At 39.9% G+C, this 21,823-nt stretch overlaps 1 protein-coding gene across 9 annotated transcripts in view; it reads right to left on the bottom strand.

The window, feature by feature from the left end:
• MCPH1 (microcephalin 1) overlaps window positions 1–21,823 on the bottom strand; it is a 287,857-nt gene that overhangs the window by 186,659 nt on the left and 79,375 nt on the right. The window contains exon 10 of one of the 9 annotated variants that reach the window (XM_023725580.1): window positions 7,542–8,786. The exons of the other annotated variants lie outside the window; for them this stretch is intronic. Within the exon in view, the coding sequence (XP_023581348.1) occupies window positions 8,607–8,786 (180 nt within the window). The 3' untranslated portion in view covers window positions 7,542–8,606. Of the gene's footprint in view, window positions 1–7,541; window positions 8,787–21,823 lie in introns of those variants that run through there. 9 annotated transcript variants of the gene reach the window in all.

Genomic DNA, 21,823 nt, shown 5'->3' with positions numbered 1-21,823 from the left:
GCATTCCTATTATTTCAATTGTTGTCCATGTTTGAAAATTTTTATAATAAAATTTAAGATACATCATCCAGGTGTGTATTTTATTTAATTGGCAAGAAGTATAACATATACTGCAAAAACAACTCAAAAGGTCAATGCCTTAGTTATCTAGTGCTGCTATGACAGAAATACCACAAGTGGGTGGCTTTAACAAAGAGAAACTGATTCTCTCACAGGTCTAGTAGGCTACAAGGCCAAATTCAGAGCATCAGCTCCAAGGGAAGGCTTTCTCTCTCTGTTGGCTCTGGAGGAAGGTCCTTGTCATCAATCTTCCCCTGGTCTAAGAGCTTCTCCGTTCAGGAACTCTAGGTCCAAAGGATGCGCTCTGCTCCCGGCGCTGCTTTCTTGGTGGTATGAAGTCTCCACTCTCTGTTCCTTTCCCTTTCCTTTTATCTCTTGTAAGATAAAAGATGATGCAGGCCACACCCCAGGGAAACTCCCTTTAGATTGGATCAGGGATGTAACCTGAGTAAGGGTGTTATATCTCACCCTAATCCTCTTTAACATAATCTAATCTTGCCTCATTAACTACAGGCAGAGATTAGGATTTACAATATATAGGAAAATTACATCACAAAATGGAGGACAACCACACAATACTGGGAATCATGGCCTAACCAAGTTGATAGACATATTTTTGGGGGATACAATTCAAGTTACTACATTTATCTGTTACAGCACTTTAAGCACAGAAGGCATTCAAGAGGCTCTACCAAAGCTTTTATTCGGGAAAGTAATTTTAAGGAATAACGTTAACTTACTTAAAAATCAATGTAATTTTCACCGTTTTAGAATGCTACAACCATTGGAAAATTCCCAAAACATAACAATCCATTATACAAACAGAATATAACAAATACAATGAGTTGCTAGTAGACCTAGAAGAAGATTGTAATTCAGAAAATATTTTTGTAGCTGTAATGGTTAAAGTTGTGCGTCAACTGGCTGGGCCATGATTCTCAGTGGTTTGGCAGTTGTGTAATGATGTAGTTTGGAAGTTATGTAATGATGTAGTGATTCTCTATGATATGAGCTGATGTGATCAGCCAATCAACTGTAAGAGGAGTTTCCTCAGGGGTGTGGCCTGATCTAATATATAAATGAACGTTCTGACAAAGCTCACTTGCTTGCTCTAGATCCTGCATTCAGCTCGTCATCATCTGACCTCCGGTTCTTGAGACACGAGCCAGCAGCCTGCCTTATTGCCTGCTGATCTTGGGATTTCTCAGACTCCGCAGCCTGTGAACAAGCAGCCTACCACCTTGCTTGCCAATCTTGGATTTGTCAGCCTCCACAGCCCTTGAGGCAGCAGTCTACTGTCTGATTTGCTGATCTTGGGTTTGTCAGCCCCTGCAGCTATGTGAGTCAGGAGAAGCCTCCAGCCAGATGCCTGACCTACAGACTTGGGACTTGCCAGCCTCTACAACAGTGAGAGCCATTTCCTTGAGCTGAATCTCTCTGTCTCCATACACACACACACACACACACACACACACACACACATATATATATACACATATGCATCACTGGTTTTACTTCTGTAGAGAGCCCGGCCCAAAACGTTTGGTACCAAGGGTGGTTCTAGAGAAAGAAAATCATAAGGATGAATCTTCTAAGTTGGTTCTCAAGTCTGACTAGTCTTAAAGGTGCTGATGACTTTGCCTCCAGTAATAAGGAGGGTGGTGCTAATCCGTGGCATGAGATGGCAATATTAATATGTAAAATATCACCACCAATAGATCAAGTATTGGTGAGAAGAGAGGCTCTGGGTGACTGCATGTTTGATACTTTTCTAAAATTCTGTCAGAACGAAAAGTATAGAAGCTAGTTGGTTGGTCCTACTTTCATTAGACAAAGTAGTGAAAGAAAGAGACAAGCTCAGGGCTTCAGAGTCACTGCTCAAGTGCCACATATAAGATAACAAAGTTGACACTTGTGCCCTGAAAGAAAGTCTTATTTCTTGTAGTAACAGAGCTGACAGTGCAATAAACCAAGCCCAATCTAATCGTTAAGAGTGGCTGAATTACAGCATCAGTTGAATTGCCAACCTCAAACGGTGTCTGAAGTTAAAGTGAGGGCATTGATTGAATGGGAAGAAATGGGTGCTGACACTTGAGATGGGGAGATATGGGCAGATTTTTCAGGAAGCTGGGAACACTAAGCCCAAAATTGCATTGAAACACTCCTGCTAACAGAAACAGCCCTCTTATTCCCATCTGAAGAGATTACTTCATCTTTGTCAGCTAAGCAACCTTCCCCAGTAAAACCATTATCCCTTCCATCCCGTCATTAACCCAGCTATGCCTGAAGAGTCTTTGTCTGAGATAGTGCCTGGGGTGTTGCGTGGGGCATCATCTAAGGTAGATGCCTTACAAGACATTGCTGAATGTTCCCAGGATGCACCCCCAGCCCCAACACCCATTTTTGCTTCTAGACCTATAACTAAAGTCCCAGTGAGCCCCAAAAGGTGAAGTACGAAGTGTGACCCAGGAGGAGGTACACTACCTTCCAAAAGAACTGCCAGACCTTCCTTGGTATACTGCAGAAGGTACCCACAGGCTTAGGGAAATTGGCATGTTAGAGTAGATTTATCAGGTTAGACCCACAGATCCACACATGGAGTGACCAGAGGATACACCTTTTATCACAATGGTGAGGAACAAATTTGTGAAGGGAGCCCCAGCATCCTTGAAGACTGCTGTGATTGCTATTTTATGTAAGTCAGATTTGACAGTGGGAACGGCCCTAACTGAATTAAGACACTAGAGCTTTTTGGAAACTCTATGGGGCAGTTCTACTCTGTTCTGTAGGGTCGCTATCAGTCAGAATTGACTCAATGGCAATGGGTTAAATACAGTGGGGCTGACCAGACCCCCATGGTGGTAGGGGCCAAGTGGCAGTACTCAATCAACACAGACAAGGTGGGCATAGTTACCATAATGGACAGTAGAGTCAAAGCAGTAATCAGAATAGTCTTAATCATATAGACTTATGATGTTGGCTACTTAGTCGTGGTGTCCCTAGTAGTGAAAAAGATGGGAAATCTACTACTTACTTGATCTGTAAAAGTGGAAGAATTCTAGGTCAACTGAACAGCAGTCTAACTCGAATCACCAGAATAGTGAGTCATGGTCCCTCAATCAATTCTCAGACTTGAGCCAGTTTACAGTAAAACCCTTGAATGAAGGCAAGGCCAGGTCCCCTTGAGGAAGGACCCCACTGCACTGTCAAAAGTTTATACTGTTAATCTTTCACCCAGCCTTCCCCAAAGGGATCTACAGCCTTTTACTAGAGTGACTGTTCATTGGGGAAAAGGAAATAGTCAGACTTCAGGGATTACTGGATACTAGCTCTGAATGGACACTATTCCAGGAGACCCAAAACATCACTGTGGCCCACCAGTCAGAGTAGGGGTGTATGGAAGTCAGATTATTAATGGAGTTTAGCTCAGGTTCATCTCACAGTGAGTCCAGTGGGTCCCTGAACCCATCCTGTAGTGATTTCCCCCATTCCAGAATGCATAATTGGAATAAATACACTCAGCATCTGGCAGAACCCCTGTATTGGATCCTTGACAAGTGGAATAAGGGCTACTATGGTAGGAAAAACCAAGTGGAGGCCATTAGAACTGTCCCTACCCATTGCCGTTGAGTCAATTCTGACTCATAGCGATCCTATGGGACACAGTAGAACTGCCCCACAGGGTTTCCAAGGAGCGGCTAGTGGATTCAAACTGCCCACCTTTTTGGTTAGCAGCCGAGCTCTTCACCACTGTGCCACCAGGGCTCCACTGTAGGCATAATCCTATCTTAATAAACTGCGAGAACCACCCCTAGCTAGGAAAATAGTAATCCAAAAGCAATATCACATTCCTGGAGGGACTGCAAATATTACTGCCACCATCAAGAACCTGAAGGATGCAGGGATGATGATTTCTACCATATCCCCATACAACTTGCCTATTTGGCCTGTGCAAAAAACAGATGGATCTTGGAAATTGACAGCAGATTATTGTAAACTTAACCAGGTGGTGTCTTCAATTGCAGTTGCTGTTCCAGATGTGGTTTCATTGCTTGAGCAAATTAATACATCTTCTGGTACCTAGTATGCAGCTATTGATCTGGCCAATGCCTTTTCTTGATTGTGCTTTTGAAGAAACACCAGAAGTTTTCCTTCAGCTGGCAAGGCCAGCAATACACCTTCAGTGTCCCACCTCAGAGGTATATCAATTCACCACCTTATGTCATAATTTAGTCTGCAGGGACCTTGATAGCCTTTCTTTTCCATAAGACGTCACACAGGTCCAGTCATTGATGACATTATGGTGATTGGAGCTAGTAAGGAAGAAGTGTCAATGACTCTAGACTTCTTGCTAACCAACATTTGTGTGCTAAAGGATGGGAAATTAATGAGACAAAAATTCAGGCATCTTCCACCTCAGTGAAATTTCTAGGAGTTCAGTGGTGTGGGGCATGTTGAGATATTCCTTCTAAAGCGAAGGATAAGTTGTTACAACCGGCCTCTCCTACAACTAAAAAGAAGGTACAACGCCTGTTGGGCCTCTTTGGATTTTGAAGGCAATGTCCCTCATTAGAGTGTGCTACTCTGGCCTATTTAGCAAGTGACTTGAAAAGCTGCTAGTTTTGAGTGAGGCCCAGAACAAGAGAAGGCTCTGCAACAGTTTTGGGCTGCTGTGCAAGACACTCTGCCACTTGGGCCATATGATCCAGCTGATCTAATGGTGCTTGAAGTGTCAGTGGAAGACAGAGATGCTGTTTGGAGTCTTTGGCAGGCCCCTATCAGTGAATCACAGCATAGACCCTTAGGATTTTGGAGCAAAGCCCTTCCATTCTCTGCAGATTACTCTCCTTTTGAGAAACAGTTTTGGTTTGTTACTGGGCCTTAGTAGAGATTGAACGCTTAACCATGGGACACCAAGTCACCATGTGGTCTGAGCTGCCCCTCATGAACTGGGTGTTGTCTGACCCACATAAAGTTAGACATGCACAGCAGCACTCCATCATTAAATGGAAGTGGTATATACAAAATCGGGCCCGTACAGGACGTGACACAAGTAAATTGTATGAGGAAGTGGCTCAAATGCCCATGGTCTCCACCCGTCTCATTACCGGTGCTCTCCCAGTTTGCACCTATGGCCTCATGGGGAGCTCCTTATGATCAGTTGAGTGAGGAAGAGAACACTCATGCCTGGTTTACGGATGGTTCCGTGCGATATGCAGGCACCACTTGAAAGTGAACAGTGGTAGTGCTGCAGCCCTTTTTGGGACTTCCCTGAAGGACACTGGTGAAGAGAAATCCTCCCAATGTACAGAACTTTGAGCACTGCATCTGGTTGTTCTCTTTGCTTGGAAAGAGAAATGGTCAGATGTCTGATTGTATACCGATTCCTGCATTGCGACCAATGGTTTGTCTGGATGGTTAGGGACTTAGAAGGAACATGATTGGAAATTGGAGACAAGCATTTAGGGGGAGAAGATATGTGGATAACATCTCTGAAAGGGCCAAAGAAGTGAAGATACTTGTGTCTGATGTGTATGCTCACCAAAGGGTGACCTCAGCAGAGGAGGATTTTAACAATCAAATGGGTAGGATAACATGTTCTGTGGAAACCAGTTATCCTCTTTCCCCAGCCACTCTCATCATTGCCCAATGGGCTCATAAACAAAGTAGTCATGGTGGCAGGGATGGAAGTTATGCATAGGCTCAGCAAAATGGACTTCAACTCACCAAGGCCCACTTGGCTACAGCCACTGCTGAGTGCCCAATCTGCAAGCAGCAGAGACCAACAATGAGTCCCTGATATGACACCACTCCTTGAGGTGATCAGCCAGCAACCTGGTGGTTGGTTGATTACGCTGGACCACTTCCATCATGGAAAGGGCAGCATTTTGTTCTTACTAGAATGACACTCTGAATCTGGATTTGCCTTCCCTGCACACAATGCTTCTGCCAAAACTACAATCTATGAACTCAGAGAATGCCTTATCCACTGGTATCCCACACAGCATTCCTTGGATCACGGGACTCACTTTGCAGCAAATGAAGTGCGGCAATGGGCCCATGCTCATGGAATTCACTGGTCTTATCATGTTCCTCATCATCCTGAAGCAGTTATCTTGATACAACGATAGAGTGGCCTCCTAAAGACACAATTACAGTGCCCACTAGATGGCGATACTTTGCAGGGTTGAGCAATGTTCTCCGGGAGGCTGTATATGCTCTAAACCAGTGTCCAATATATGGTGCTGTTTCTCCCATATCCAGAATTCATGAATCTAGGAATCAAGGGGTAGGAATGGAGTGGCACCACTCACTATTATCCATAGTGACCCACTCGCAAAACTTTTCCTTCCTGTCCCCATGACCTTATGCTCTGTGGGTCTAGAGGTCTTAGATCCAAAGGGAAGAATACTTCCACCTGGAGACACAACACAGATTCCATTGAATTGGAAGTTAAGAATGCCCCCAGCCACTTTGGGCTCCTCATACCTCTGGATCAACAGGCAAAGAAAGGAGTTACCATATTGGCTGGTGTGACTGACCCTGACTAATAAGGGGAAATATGATTGAAGTTGCATGATGGAGGTAAAAAAAGGGTATGTCTGGAATGCAAGAGATCCCTTAGGGTATCCCTTAGTACTACCATGCCCTGTGATTAAAGTCAATGGAAAACTACAGCAACCCAATTCCGACATGACTACTAATGGCCCAGAACCTTCTGGAATGAAGGTTTGGGTCACCCCACTAGGCAGAGAATCACAACTAGCTGAGGTGCTTGCTGAGGGTAAAGGGAATATGGAATGGGTAGTCGAAGAAGGTAGTTCTAAATACCAGTTACAACAATGTGACCCGTTACAGAAACGAGGACTGTAATTGTTCAGTATTTCTTACTTGTATGTGTGTATCAAATATTTTTGTTTTCTTTACTTATAAAATATAAGATGTAAATGGGGCTAGTGCATTTTCAGTCGTATGCATGTTAGCTGTATCTTGTTAGGCTCAAGTATGACTCTGTAATTGTCTTTATTTAGAGCTTGTGTATGGTTTAAGAGATGTGTACAGGTGCCAAGTTGACAAGGGGTGGACTGTGATGGATGTTCTAGCAAAGCTCGCTTACTTGCTCTGGATCCTGCATCCAGCTCATCATCATCTGACTTCTGGTTCTTTGGACTTGAGCCAGTAGCCTGCCATACTGCCTACCTATCTTGGGATTCGCTGGCCTCCACAGCCTGTGAGCCAGCAGCCCACCATCTTACCTGCGGATCTTGGATTCATCAGCCTTTGTAGCCTGTGAACCAGCGACCTGCCATTTGACCTGTCAATCTTGGGTTTGTCAGCCCCTGCAGCTATGTGAGTCTGGAGAAGCCTCCAGCCTGACGCCTGACCCGTGGACATGGGATTTGCCAGCCTCTACAACCGTGTCAGCCATTTCCTTGAGATAAATCTCTCTCTCTCTCTCTCTCTCTATATATATATATAAATACATACACACATATATATATATGCTTCACTGATTTTGCTTCTGTAGAGAACCCAGCCTAAGACAGTAGCTTACTTGTTAATGATTTTATATATGACTGGCAACTTGGCTTTTCCTTATCTCCTGTCTCATCTATGAAATGAGATGCTGAATTAATCCTAGAGAGCTACATGATTAATAATTCTGTTGAAAGTAAATATTGATGCTAACAGTTTTGTAAATTATAACCTTCACAGAATGTAATTAAATGAAAATACAAACCATTTGTTAACTTAAACATTTATCTTCATAATCTTTGCTTATGTGTCATATTTCACTAATGGTTAATAAAAAACTGAGAAAGCGTGGCCATTTTATTCTCTTTAATGGTGGTAAGCTAACCCTTTTCCTCCAAATAGAGTAAATTAACATTCATAATGTACAAATCTAATGAGAATAGTAATCTTCTTTTAATATTATTGGAAAAGACCGAAAAAGATTAAATAACATTTATTAGGACAAACCGTATTAAATGCTAAAATATCACAGACCTTTACGTCTGAGACCTGAATTTGCCTGGCCAATAATACACATTTCTGTTTAATTAAAAGAGGATGCTCTATGATAATGGTGAACTTTACCTGATCTCTGTGATTCTAGAAAATGCAGTACTGGTTAAGAAATCTCCATGCCCTTTTATGTTCTTACTGAAGGTTAACCCCAAAGGACAACCTGCTTTCACATATCCAAGATAAAGCAACCAATATCCTTCCTCAACGACTTTGGTAAGATCTTCCTCCTCATGGATGAGACTGGTCAATGAATCCTTAGTTTACGTGCTTCTATAAAACTCAAGGCCCATTATTTTTCTTTGAGACATTCCTCATTAACGAATGTCCTTCCTATTACAACAGTCTGAATAAAACCATCTCTTCAATTTTCTAGTGCAGTTTGTCTTTCACAGTTTGGGTGCCATGACTTGAATGGGATTGGGCCTTGCCTTCAGATCTCCATTTCCTCACTCAGGTAATGAGGGCGCTCAGAGTCCTTTGTGTTCCATTCTTGATTAGTGAATCCAATGGTGAGTCTAGCTACTGATTCCATGTTCCAGACTCTTGTCCATCAGTAGCATGGAAAGAATTTTTATTCTTTTTGAGTATTCTTTCCTTGATTTCTGGTGCCAACTTCTTTGGTCTGACCCTTGGTTTCGTGGTCTGACCATTTGGTGATCTCTGTAAATGGCTGATGGATTATAGAGATCTTGTCTCTGTTGGGTGAAAGATGATAGAGAATCTGGTTTGTTAGTTTTTCCTGTTTGTTTATTTTTCTATTTTGAGCTCAAATCAATAAAGAATTTCATGTACCAGGAAGTACATACACATTTACTGGTGAATTTTCTGTGTCTCTGCTTGATGCGTGGCTAAAATTTTAGAATGGAAGCTATAAGCTCTCTCTGCGCATAGTTTTTATACCTATAATTCAGAAAGGAAGAAAGTATGTAAAATGCTGTTGTAAAAAAGCTCTATTCTAATTGGTTTAGAAATAAAAAAGCACTTACAAATGGAATATTTCTAAAGGTCTCAAAAGTAAAGAAGTTTGACTCCTAATAATACTTTCTAAATGTGCTATTAAAAAAAAAGTATTCTTATAGAAACTAACTCAAATGTTTTAAGAATCCATGTTCAAATAATTTATGTAAATTTTGGAAAATGAGATTAGTTGACTGTTTTTGGTTTTAAAAAAATAGCTACGTCTTCTCTGAGTTATTAGTGTAAAAGTATACACTTTCATCCTACTTAGGTATGTTGTTCCAAACTTAAATAGGTTTACTAATTGAATCAGCTAGGAGTAGTTCTACTCAATGTTTAAGATCATGAAAAATGTATATTTGTATTTAATCAAAATGAATCATTATTCTGATAAACTATATTTCACTGTAATCGTGTACTATAGCATGAAAGATTGAAGATAATTTTCAAGATTTGTGAAAAATTTAAATCTTAAACTGATGCTCATTGAGTTAATTAATGGATATGCATTAGGTACCTAGATTATTTCTAAATAAGACAAGAACACCAAAATGTTGATTATTAAACACAAGCTTAAATTTACGTTTTTTTTTATATGGTTTTGTAATGAAATGTTTATTTCTTTCACTTTGAGAAGCACGTAAGTGCTGATGTTTGACAACCAGTGCACAATTATCCATTCCTAGTTTTCTCTGTGAAACAGAAATTACTTTGGGTAAAAGTTATAATTAATATGTAGTTTACATTATACTTAGGAGCAAAGAAGAAGGATCAGTAGTTGGAAAATACAGCCTTGGGGATAGAAATGATGCTGGAGATTGCATGATAGAATTTTACAAGACCAATGACCTATTCACTGGAAATACCTTTTTTCAACAACATAAACGGTGACTATGTATGTGGGCCTCACCAGATGGAATGTACAGGAATCAAATCAACTACATCTGTAGAAAGAGATGATGAAGAAGCTCAATATTATCAGTCAGAAGAAGGCCAGGGGCTGACTTGGAACAGACCATCATATGCAAGTTCAAGTTGAAGGTGGAAAAAATTAAAACACGTCCAAGAGAGCCGAAGTACGGCCTTGAGTATATTTAACCTGAATTTAGACACCAACCCAAGAATAGATTTGATGCACTGAATAGTAATGACCGAACACCAGACGAGTTGTGGTATAACATCAAGGATATCATACATGAAGAAAGCAAAAGGTCATTAAAAAGACAGGAAAGAAAGAAAAGACCAAAATGGATGTCAGAAGAGACTCTAAAACTTGCTCTTGAACACAGAGCAGCTAAAGCAAAGGGAAGAAACGATGAAGTGAAGAGGCTGAATAGAAGATTTCAAAGGGCAGCTCAAGAAGACAAAGTATTATAATGAAATATGCAAAGACTTGGAGTTAGAAAACTAAAAGGGAATAAATCACTTGGCATTTCTCAAGTTGAAAAAACTGAAGAAAAAATTCAAGCCTCGAGTTGCAATTTTGAAGGATTCTATGGGCAAAATATTAAGTGACGAAGGAAGCATCAAAAGAAGATGAAAGGAATACACCAAGTCACTATACCAAAAAGAACTGGTCAACGTTCAACCATTTCAGTAGACAGCATATGACCAAGAACCGATGGTACTGAAGGAAGAGATCCAAGATGCACTGAAGGCATTGGTGAAAAACAAGGCTCCAGCAATTGACAGAATACCATTTGAGATGTTTCAACAAATGGATGCAGTGCTGGAAGTACCCACTCGTCTATGTCAAGAACTTTGGAAGACAGCTACCTGGCCAACTGACTGGAAGAGATCCATATTTGTGCCCATGCCAAAGAAAGCTTATTCAACACAATGTGGAAATTATAGAACAATATCATTAATATCACATGCAAGTAAAATTTTGCTGAAGATAATTCAAAAATGGTTGCAGCAGTACCTCGACAAGGAACTGACAGAAATTCAAGCTGGATTTAGAAGAGGACATGGAATGAGAGGTATCATTGCTGACGTTAGATGGATCTTGGCTGAAGGCAGAGAATACCAGAAAGATATTTACCTGTGTTTTATTGACTATGAAAAGGCATTCAACTATGTGCATCATAACAAATTATGGAAAACATCACGAAGAATGGGAATTCCAGGACACTTAATTGTGCTCATGAGGAACAATCAAGAGGCAGTTGTTCAAACAGAACAAGGGGACACTGTGTGGTTTAAAATCAGAAAAGATATGTGTTAGGGTTGTATCCTTTCACCATACTTACTCAGTCTGTATTTTAAGCAAATAATCTGAGAAGCTACACTATATGAAGAAGAACACAACATCAGGATTGGAGGAAGACTCATTAACAACCTGAGATATGTAGATGACTCAACCCTGCTTGCTGAAAGTGAAGGGGACTTGAAGCATTTACTGAAGATCAAAGACTACAGCCTTCACTATGGATTACACCTCAACATAAAGAAAACAAAAAGTCTCACAACTGGACCAATAAGAAACATGACAGAGAAAAGACTGAAGTTGTCAAGGATTTCATTTTACTTGGATCCAAAATCAACACTCATGGAAGCAGCAGTAAGAAATCAAACGGCACACTGCATTGGGCAAATCTGCTACAAAAAACCTCGTTAAAGTGTTACAAAGCAAAGATGTCACTTTGAGGACTAATGTGTTCCTGGCCCAAGCCATGGTATTTTCAACTGCCTCATACGCACGTGAAAGCTAGACAATGAATAAAGAAGGCTGAAGAAGAATTGGTGCATTTGAATTATGGTGTTGGTGAAGAATATTTAATATACTACGGACTGCCAAAAGAATGAATAAATCTGCCTTGGAAGAAGTACAGAATACTCCTTAGAAGCAAGGATGGGGACTCTTCGTTTTACTTACTTTGGACATGTTATCAGGAGGGACTAGTCCCTGGAGAAGCATCACACTTGGTAGAGGGTTAGCGAAAAAGAGGAAGACCCTCAACGAGATCGACTGACACAGCGGCTGCAACAAAGGGCTCAAACATAACAATGATTGTGAGGATGGCGCAGGACCTGGCAGTGTTCTATTATTATACACAGGTTCACTATGTGTCGGAACTGACTTGATGGCACCAAATATCAACAACAGTCTTACAAGTAAGTAAGGACGGTCACCTCTTGGCAGGCTCAGGAGTCTTGGGATAGTTTGAGAACTTCGGAAGAAACGAATTCACCCAAAATTATAGGTACTGCAGGTGAAATCTGACAGCACGTTCTAGGCTTGACTTCCTAACCTCAAAAGGCTTTTAAAATTGCAATCGAAGATTCCTTATGAAAACTTTCCGCAAATGAAACTTATAGTTCTACGTGGTAAATTACCATTATTGGCAAACAAACAAAAAACCCAAATGCATTGCTCTTAAGTTGATTCTGACTCATAGTGATCATACAGGACAGAGTAGAACTGCCCCGTAGGGTTTCCAAGGCTATAATCTTTATGGAAGCTGACTGCCACATATTTCTCTCCTGTGCAGCAGAGGGTGGGTTTGAACCACTGAGGTCTCTGTTAACCGCCAAAAGGTTAACCACTGTGCCACCAGGGCCCCTTACCATTACTGTTACACCTACGTAAACTTAATGAGACCAGTCTTATTTTGTGATAAAGAATAACCTTTCTTCGAGATTATCTTTGATCAATAGGGAGGGAATGTAGAAATTATTTTTTTCTTTTTCAGTAGGAAACTATACACTGTCTGTAGTAGACCCTTGTGGGCTATCAGAATCTATTCCTGTTCATTGTATCTGAGTTATTTTGCACATCTTTGTATACTGTGGAGCCCTGGTGGTGCAGTGGTTAAGAGCTACGGTGCACTGTGGCTGCTAACCAAAAGGCTGGCAGTTCAAATCCACCAGCTGCTCCTTGGAAACCCTATGGAGCAGTTCTACTATGTCCTATAGGTTTGCTATTAGTCAGAATTGGCTCGAATATAACTTTTTTTTTTTGCGAAGGAGCCCTGGTGGTGCAGTGGGTAAAGCATTGAGCTGCTAACCTAAAGGTTGATGGTTCGAACCCAGCAGCTGCTCCTGCAACAGGTTTGGCTTTTGATTTGTATACTGTAGGCAACCGATGGATATTAAAACTCCATTTTGTCAGGTAGAAATTTAGTTGACTTTCTTCCCCATATGGAAAAACCTGCAAATTGGACCAGATGCTATTATCTTGCTCAAATTATCAATCCTTTCCAATTTTTTACTTCCAGTTTCCTTCAATATCTGCCTACAACTCTACAAAATAACGTTTCCAATTTTTTCCCCACCTGTCTCAGTGTTACCTAGAATTATAATCTGACTGTACAGATCCCTGTTGGGATTCTAGATTACCTTTTCCCCAGGATCTGAAGTAGTCTTGAAAGCTTAAGGCCAGTGACTTTACATAACCTCATAGACATGCATGGACATGGATTTCTTACCGGGCAAGAAAGTGTCTGGGCCACTATGAGAGTGTAACAAAATGCCTGTGCATGAGAGGTGATCCAGACTGTGGGCACCACCACCACCAACACTGACATCCTAGTTTGACAGCCTCAAGAAACTCAGCAATTAGTGCTGTAGAGCCCAAAGATTTCCCTCCTCCACCCTCTGGGACTCCACTAGGCTGGTTACCCTAGGGGTTCACTTCCTGGCTCTTTAACGCATCCTTTTATATTAACATTTCTCTTTTCATTTTAGGAATACCTCTTTCAAGATGCCTGATCTCCAGGACCCTAGAACAGTTGACCTTTGCCACCACCTCTCAACAGATGGTCCAACTGGTTTCACAGAACTCTGCTAAGAAGAACCCTCAAGGGACTCTTTCTTAGATCCTGATCACCTGAGTTGTTTAGTGAGGAATAGTATTTATCTTGAACAAAGGGTGGGGCTGATAAGGTTGAAGTTGAGCCCTGTGCTCCTAGAAAACAGTGTTGGTTAAGGATATCCCCCTTTTGTGTTCCAAGAAAATGCTAACCGCAAAGTACCACCCTGCTTTCGCATATCCCAAGCTAAGATTCACTACAGTCCTTCAAAATGGCTCAGGTAAGACTATCTCCATCCTTCCTCCTGACTCCCATAAGACTTGCTACCTTATTCACCTGACGATAAGACCCCAAGTCCCCTTCCTTTTCTTTGAGCATTCCTAATTAATGTTTTACCTTTTAAAATAGGCAGAATAAAGTGATCTCCTTCATCGTCCACTACATTCGGTGTTTCACATCTACTCCATTTTTGTTTTAAATGTGTGGGAGCAGAGTTTTGATAAACTACCCAAGAAGCAATTAGCTCATTAGATCTTTTGTTAAAACTTTATAACAAAATTTAATAGAATAAATATCTTTTAACATATTTTAATTTCAAATTTAACTCCTTTGGTTAGAATGAAACAATAAGTAATGAAAAGATTAGGAAGTTCTTAAATAATTAACGGAAACAGAATCATTCAATCCATAAGTAAGAATATTGTCAGGTACTAAACATTCATTTAGTCATTGAACACTTAATGAGCCCAACAATATACCAAGCACATGGTATTCAGGGTCGCAAGCACTTTAAGCAATAATTACAATCCAATAAAATTATAGCTATCGTAAGATGTATGCATAGTTGAGAGAACAAAGGAAAGGATATTACCTGCCTGAAGGGAGGGAGATGGTCAGGAAAGTATGAAACAAAAAGGTGATCAAGCTAAGGCTTCACGGAGGAAAAGGACTTTTGCAGACAGATGAATAAATCTGTTAAGAAGCAAAGATGAAAGAAGGTGGCTCTCTCGGGAATCCGAGAGTGGTCGGTATAGCTTCATTAACGTCACCTAAGAGATTTACCTTATAAAAGTCTCACAGCACAACTGGAGGTATGATGAAAGATCTAATAAACTATTGCAAATGCCTGGATTAACAAGGACGGAGGCCAGCACCAAGGCTATGGTGATAAAGAGAAAAAGACGACACTGGAGTTAAGATAATGAGGAGGTAGAACAAATGGAAGCTGATGGGAGAGCTGAGGGAGACTTCGAGGTTTCTACCTAATGGCAACACGGGAGGTTGAGAGCGAGCGAGTGGTAGACAGTGAGAGAATGAATACATGTATTTGTAGAGGAAGATAAAGGTTTTGGCTATGAATGTGTTGAGTCTTCAAGAACTGTTTATGTTTGGTAGAGTACAGAGGATTATGAACATCTTTTGTTTCTATTCCTCACAAGGCAAGAAACTGGCAATACAGTTAAAAGAGATGGGGGTGGGGGGAGGCTGAAATACTTAACTGAAGCAGCTTCCTCTGCAAAGAGACTTTTAGAGAAAGAATAAGCCAAATCACTTTGGAATGGTATGAGCTGACAGAGGGGAAGATAAATTTTTCTAATTCTTAATAAGATGGTACAAATGATATCCCTTCGTCTATATGTGTCAATGGTCAAATCTGGCACAATCTAAGCACACTCCTTCCTCCCCAAAATGACAATAATGAATTAGAACCCACTGAATAAAATAAGAATCTACGAGCCCATATGACATAAACAAATGGGGGGAGCTCTCATCCTTACACCAGAATCCCAGCCTAACACATACAGAAGGAGTGATACAACTAGGAAGCCTCCAAGTTGCTGATTTCTACCAGATCTCCTTAAGTCTCACCCTACACACATAGAGTCTATGAGCTGGCCAAGGACTCAAAGGGAATTTCCAGGCAGACATCTAGGATCCCCTCCTTGTGGCTTTCCCATCCCTGTCCAGCGTCTTATCCCCCAATCACGGCAGTCTCAACTCTGACGTCTGTCTTCTCAATCCAGCAAGTTCACTGGCTGCTTCCTGCTTGGAATCTACCCAAAAAAGTAATTCTAGAAGAAAGACTGGATAATGTGATCACACCGAGAGTGTCTCACTTCTATCGCTTAGCTGTCTGCTGGCTGCTGTCAGCTTAGGTTTCGTAGTTGTTTATGATGAATGGGCAGAGCAGATACTAGCTCCTCGGTCATGATCATACCCAGAGGTTCCATTTCCTTGTATTCTTTCTTGGTTTACTTGTAACTTGTCCAGTGATTTCCTGAGAAAAGGTCCATGGGAGACATGTAATTTGAGATCTGACATGTCTGCAAATATCGTTATTCTACCCTCCACTTGATTGATGATTTGATAGTTCCATAATTGAAAATAATGTCCTCTCAGGATTTTAAATTTGGGTCTTCTAGCTTTTAGAATTTGCTACTGTGAAGATCCCTGTCATCTGAACTACTTTTCTGTGTGCATACTTCCTTGGTAAGCACTAGGATACTTAGTTAGTCTCCAATCTTCTGAAGTTTCCAGATGCTACGCCTTGGTCTGGGTTTTTTTTCCGTCCATTATACTGAGTCTACATTAGTCCTTTCACATCTGGTAAGGTCTCTGGGTGGCACAATGGCTTGTGCTCCACTACTAGCTGAAAAGTTGATAGTTCAAACTCAGCAGCACTGCAAAAAGAAGGCCTGGCTATCTGCTTCCATAAAGATTATAGCCAAGAAAACCCTATGGAACACAGTCTTTACTCTGTAACACGCTGGGTTCACCATGAGTCACAATCGACTCGATGGCAACCGGTTTGGGTTTTCTTGGATTTAAATGTGGTAACTCTTAACCTTCAATTCTAAGAAAATTTCTTGAATTATTCACTAGGTAGTTTCCTCTTCCTATATTTTCTGTTCTTGTTCCGTAATCCATGTTTTATATGTTATGGCTCCCAGACTGATCCTCTCGTTTTATTTTTTCATACTTTGCATCTCTTTTTCTTTCTGTTCTCCTTTCTGGGAGATGATTCTTCAGCTGTTTCTTCCAGTCCTTCTGTCCTGATATTTGTGTTTGTGATAAAAAGAAATAAACGATGGTGTCAGGTAAGTGGATTCTAAGGTGACAGTGGCATTTTTGCAGTGAAACACAATGTAATGAAGAAGACGGAAGGCCGGGAGGACTGCAGGCTAGTGGCAGACGGAGAAGAGGATCCGCAGATTACAGAAGAGGTTGTGGGAGAAGCAGAGGGCTGGCCTGAGCCACACATTTCACCGTCTGTCTCCAGAACAGAGATAGTGGTTGAATGTAAAAAGGCTGGCTTCTGAACTTCACTGAAATCCTTTGGTGCTCAAATTGCTTAAGTTCAGGTGTGGGGCAGAAGCTCCTTTCCACTAGCCAGGCTAAGTATAACCCCAAACGCACCAAGTCTGGCTCTTAGGAAACCAGTGGGCTGAGCTTGGGGGGAAACATGACAATTCACGGGATGTTCTGGCTATTGCTATTACTTCTGAGAAATTCGTATTCCCTCAAGCGTCACACCACAAATTTCAATCCTTGTAAACTGCTTCTGATTCCACTCCTCTATCAATTGTTCCTTATTTTTGTTCAAACTTCACCTGAGGACTTGGAACAACACATTAAAAAATACCAAAAACAAAAAATAAAAAAGGTGCAACCATATCAATGCTGAGAAAGATTTTAGTGCCACTTTAATGAACAGAATTAGATGATTAGGACTAAATAGTAAATTTATTTAAAAATTAAAAGCAGAAGCCATTTCTATAGAAAAATAAAACCATATAACTTCAAATAAAATGTTTCCAAAATTGAAAATCATCAGTAATGAAGACCAGAAAAGGAACTGTTTCATACCAAGTTGCTCCAGTATACACTGTATATCATTTTTGTATAAAAACTCACAATTGATATATTAACTAAACCTTAACTCATATCCAAAACCTACAAAAGTATATGCCAAAAATTTATATGAAATGCCTCATATTTTATTTTATAAACAAAGTCTACAGGAATGCCTCATTGATTTTGAGTTGTGGTTTTATCTATTTAACCTCTTTCCTTCAGAATAACTGTTTTTATTCCTTTTTTCTTGAAACTAAATTATCCTAGATTAATATCCAATAACTTATATTCCTAAGTATTATTTGGAAAGCAATAACTTTAGAAAAGAGTAAAGACATTTGAAAAGTAAGGACTGGCCAAGTGATAAATATCTTATGACTGGGGAGGAAATCATTGTTCCTCCAGAAAAGAGATTGTAAAACCTGCTTGGGAAAACCATCCACATTTAAAATAAAATAAGGGCTTTTGGCAAATGCATACAGCTAAGTATTTGTATTTGTATATGTTATATCATAACCATAGCAACGTAGGTCCCTACTTTGCAGATAGGTACTAAGGAGCATAACAAATGAAGAATTTTGTCCACTATTAAAACATCTCTCTAATGTCAGTGGAAATAAGCCATCAGATTTTCAGGGCTTCCCTCTCTCCCTCCTTCCTCCCTTCCTTTCTTTGGTTCATTCTTTGGGCTCCATCCTCCGGCCATAGCAGTTCCAGGAGTTACATTCAGTCACAACAAAGCTCTGAGGAACAAGAGAGCATCTCTTCCCAGGGCTAACTCAAGTGACAGAAAACTTTTTCCAGAAATCTCCCAGTAAGACCTTTTTTCATGTCTTATTGGACAGAAATGAGTCATATTCCCAAACTAATTACTGGTAAGAGAAATAGACTTACTATGACGACTTAGAATAATTACTGAGGGTCACACAGTGATGGAAAGGGGAGACAGGGGATTAGTACTTACGCATGAACAGTTGTCTGTCAAAATAGTTGCTCAATAAAGAATAGTTATTTTTGCTAGTTATTTTTTTACTAAGGAGCACAGAATTAAGCAGCATTTACTTAGGTATAGTTCTTTCACTCCCACAGAATCTGTTTTTATAAACATAAGGATTTAGGTTTGCTACTTCAGCAAGTTATTACTTTGTTTGGATTTCTGCATGTCTCAAACAGATTAACTTGATATTTTTAAACCAAGTTATCATGGTTTACTTTCATTTACTAACATCTCAAAAATGGTATACTTCATAAGCTAGACCTTAGAAATTAACAGATATAATTATTTAAACTAGACCTGCTCTTTTTTCATTTTATGTTTTCTATATAAATATGTTCTCTTATACATAACAAGACAAAATAACCTGCTAATTGATCTTAAAGCCGTTGTTATGCCATCAAAAGGCAGCTGGTTTTAAATGGATTCGTAAAGTAACATCTGCTCGTGGACTCAGCACCTGTTACAACTAGCACATTCTCATCACTGCCAACCTTTGGCACACTTTGTCAAAAGTGATTTATCAAAGCAATTACAGATCATTTAAACACCTGTGTTAGAAGTCAAGGGCACCTTCCATCTTTGTAAGCTCATCTGTCAAGTTATCTGCATTAAAGAAGGACTACACACGAGATAGGGCCCTATCTTACTGTGTACACTAATTATAAAGGGTGTCATCCTCAAGGAAGTGTGGCAATTCCCCTAAAGGTGTAATAACAGCATTTTCGTGCTGATTTTTCATGAAAAAAATAAATATCACCTGCCATTTGGATGAATCACTGCTATTTCAACTTGAAAGTTAAATTTAAAAATAAAACAACTGATAAAATTATATGCTTCTAGCCAAGTACACTATCTTCTGGCAAGAAGTCAAAGTCCTGGAATTATTGCAAAATGCAAAAGCACATTCATAAAATATTAGATTCTCACTTATAGCAGTGTAGGGCTCATTCAGGGACCTTGTTCTCAAAGAAGAGGAGATAACCTCTCTTTTTAACTGAAAAGTGGCTCAAATACCATCGTTTCTTTATACAAGGGAGCTGCTATACCCCTCTAGCTCTCTTCCTATCTGCACAGAGACAGCCTAGACACATTGTATCTGCACAGAGACAGCCTAGACACATTGTATCTGCACACAGACAGCCTAGACACATGGTATCTGCACAAAACCTTTTGAATCCTTTCCTGTAGTCCACTGGTAGCCTTCTATCCTCTCTCCACCACGATTTCCTTCTTTGGGGATGTCAGACACACGAGGAAATAGCAGTGCAGAGGCACGAAGTACCTTGTTCAATATGATACAACCAGTGAGCACTGGAGCGGGACTTAAACCAGGAAGTTTGTTTCAAGAATCTACACTCTTAACAACAAATGCTCAAACCTTGGAAAAAAGAATACATCCTTTAGTGATACAAGACCATTTCACCAGTTTAGAGAGAATATTAAAAAAGAAACAGAATCCATAATGATCATTATGACATTCCTGTCTGATGGTCAAGAGCACCATGAATGGTATAAACATGTTCACTCAAAAAGCAAAAGGAATGCCTTATTTACTCAGCGAATGTTTACTGAACACTTATTTTATGTGTGGTACTATGTTACACTGAGTATTACAAGTTGAATAGCACACAGTCTATGACTTGAATGGCTCATATCCTAGTAAATATGTGAAAACAAGCAACTAATAGAACATATATAAGTTTTTCATCATTTGTTTTCTACCCTATTTAAGAAACTTTCAGAAATGTAAGCATTGTGTCTGGTGTGTAGCTCCTTTTTTTTTAAACCACTGTCAGAATGAGTAGACTGTATTTGGTCCCTCATATCCCTCTAAGCCTCCAAGCTTATGAAAGCCATCTGTAAACATTTCTGTGCTCTGACCCGCAGCTTGCCCTCTGGTGGAACAATCTTGCTTGGCAGAGATGGTTCCAAATGAGATTTAGAAACACAGATTCTTTAAGAAAAGCTGTCTAGTTGATGACTTACTTAAAAAAAAAAAAAATTCTCTGAGGGCAATATTTTGAACAACAAAACTAAACTACCAGAACAACAGCAACAAAAATTTCCAGGTATTTTTACCATAAGACCAGCATTAAAAGCATTAATCTTACATTTAGCTTCTTCAGAGTCTATGTTTGATAATATCAAAAATGAAAAAGAAAACAAGTCAATATATGCTGTGATAACATTTTACATTTCTCCATCTGAAAAGATATATAACTATCTCTCCTTGCCAATGGATTGTATATTATAAGCTTAAGTTACAGAGATAATGAAAATTTTAACTGGCACCTCAAAATAAAAAAGGCTCAATATCTAATAACCATTTATTTTAAAATAATAAATCTAAAAAGATGGTTTCCCACTGATTTACAAAGTGGCCAGTCCCACTAAAAGTGGATACTAAGTCGAATAATCTCTAATGGAAGTTTTATTTCTGAGATTCCCTAATTATTTACTGAATTATATTTGTGTTCACTCTTTAAGTACAGCTGAATTAATGTGACTTCAGTCGTTCAGTGTGCTTTTGCGACCAATGGCTTGAATGTTTACCTTAAATATCTGTTGTGTTCATTCTTTAAGTACAGCTGAATCAGTGTGACTTCAATTGTTTGGTGTGCTTTTGCGACCAATGGCTTGAATGTTTACCTTAAACATCTGTTGTGTTCATTCTTTAAGTATAGCTGAATCAGTGTGACTTCAGTTGTTCGGTGTGTCTTTTGCGACCAATGGCTTGAATGTTTTACCTTAAATATCTTCTGTGTTGACTTGGTCTCTCGTTTTTTTCTCAGAGAAACATTTAAACCAAAAATTCTACTTCAAAAAGTTTTATTTTCTTCTAAAGTCGTCATAAAGATCCACCTATTTCTTCCAGTAATGGTGGGTTAAGAATTCAGAACCAGCTCTCACTGTGAACAATTAGAAAAGCTGGGCAAGAAGCAAACAAACAAACAAACCCAGCTATTTGAAGGCATTGCTAAGCAAGTAAGACAGTGAATTATGGTGAAGAAGGAAACTCAAAGGTGAACCAGCATCTAAAGCCAATGTTCCCCTGGGGGTAGGTGGCCTCAGAAAGACAGAAACCCAACTTGAATCATTTCAGTTCTTGATTGGAAGATTAAGAAGACTCAGATTTTCCAATGCTTGCATCGGCCTCCCAGAAGCAAAG

Source organism: Trichechus manatus, unplaced genomic scaffold, assembly GCF_000243295.1.
Source record: "Trichechus manatus latirostris isolate Lorelei unplaced genomic scaffold, TriManLat1.0 scaffold00330, whole genome shotgun sequence".
Taxonomy (NCBI): Eukaryota; Metazoa; Chordata; class Mammalia; order Sirenia; family Trichechidae; genus Trichechus; species Trichechus manatus.
This window is presented reverse-complemented; position numbering and strand designations above follow the sequence as displayed.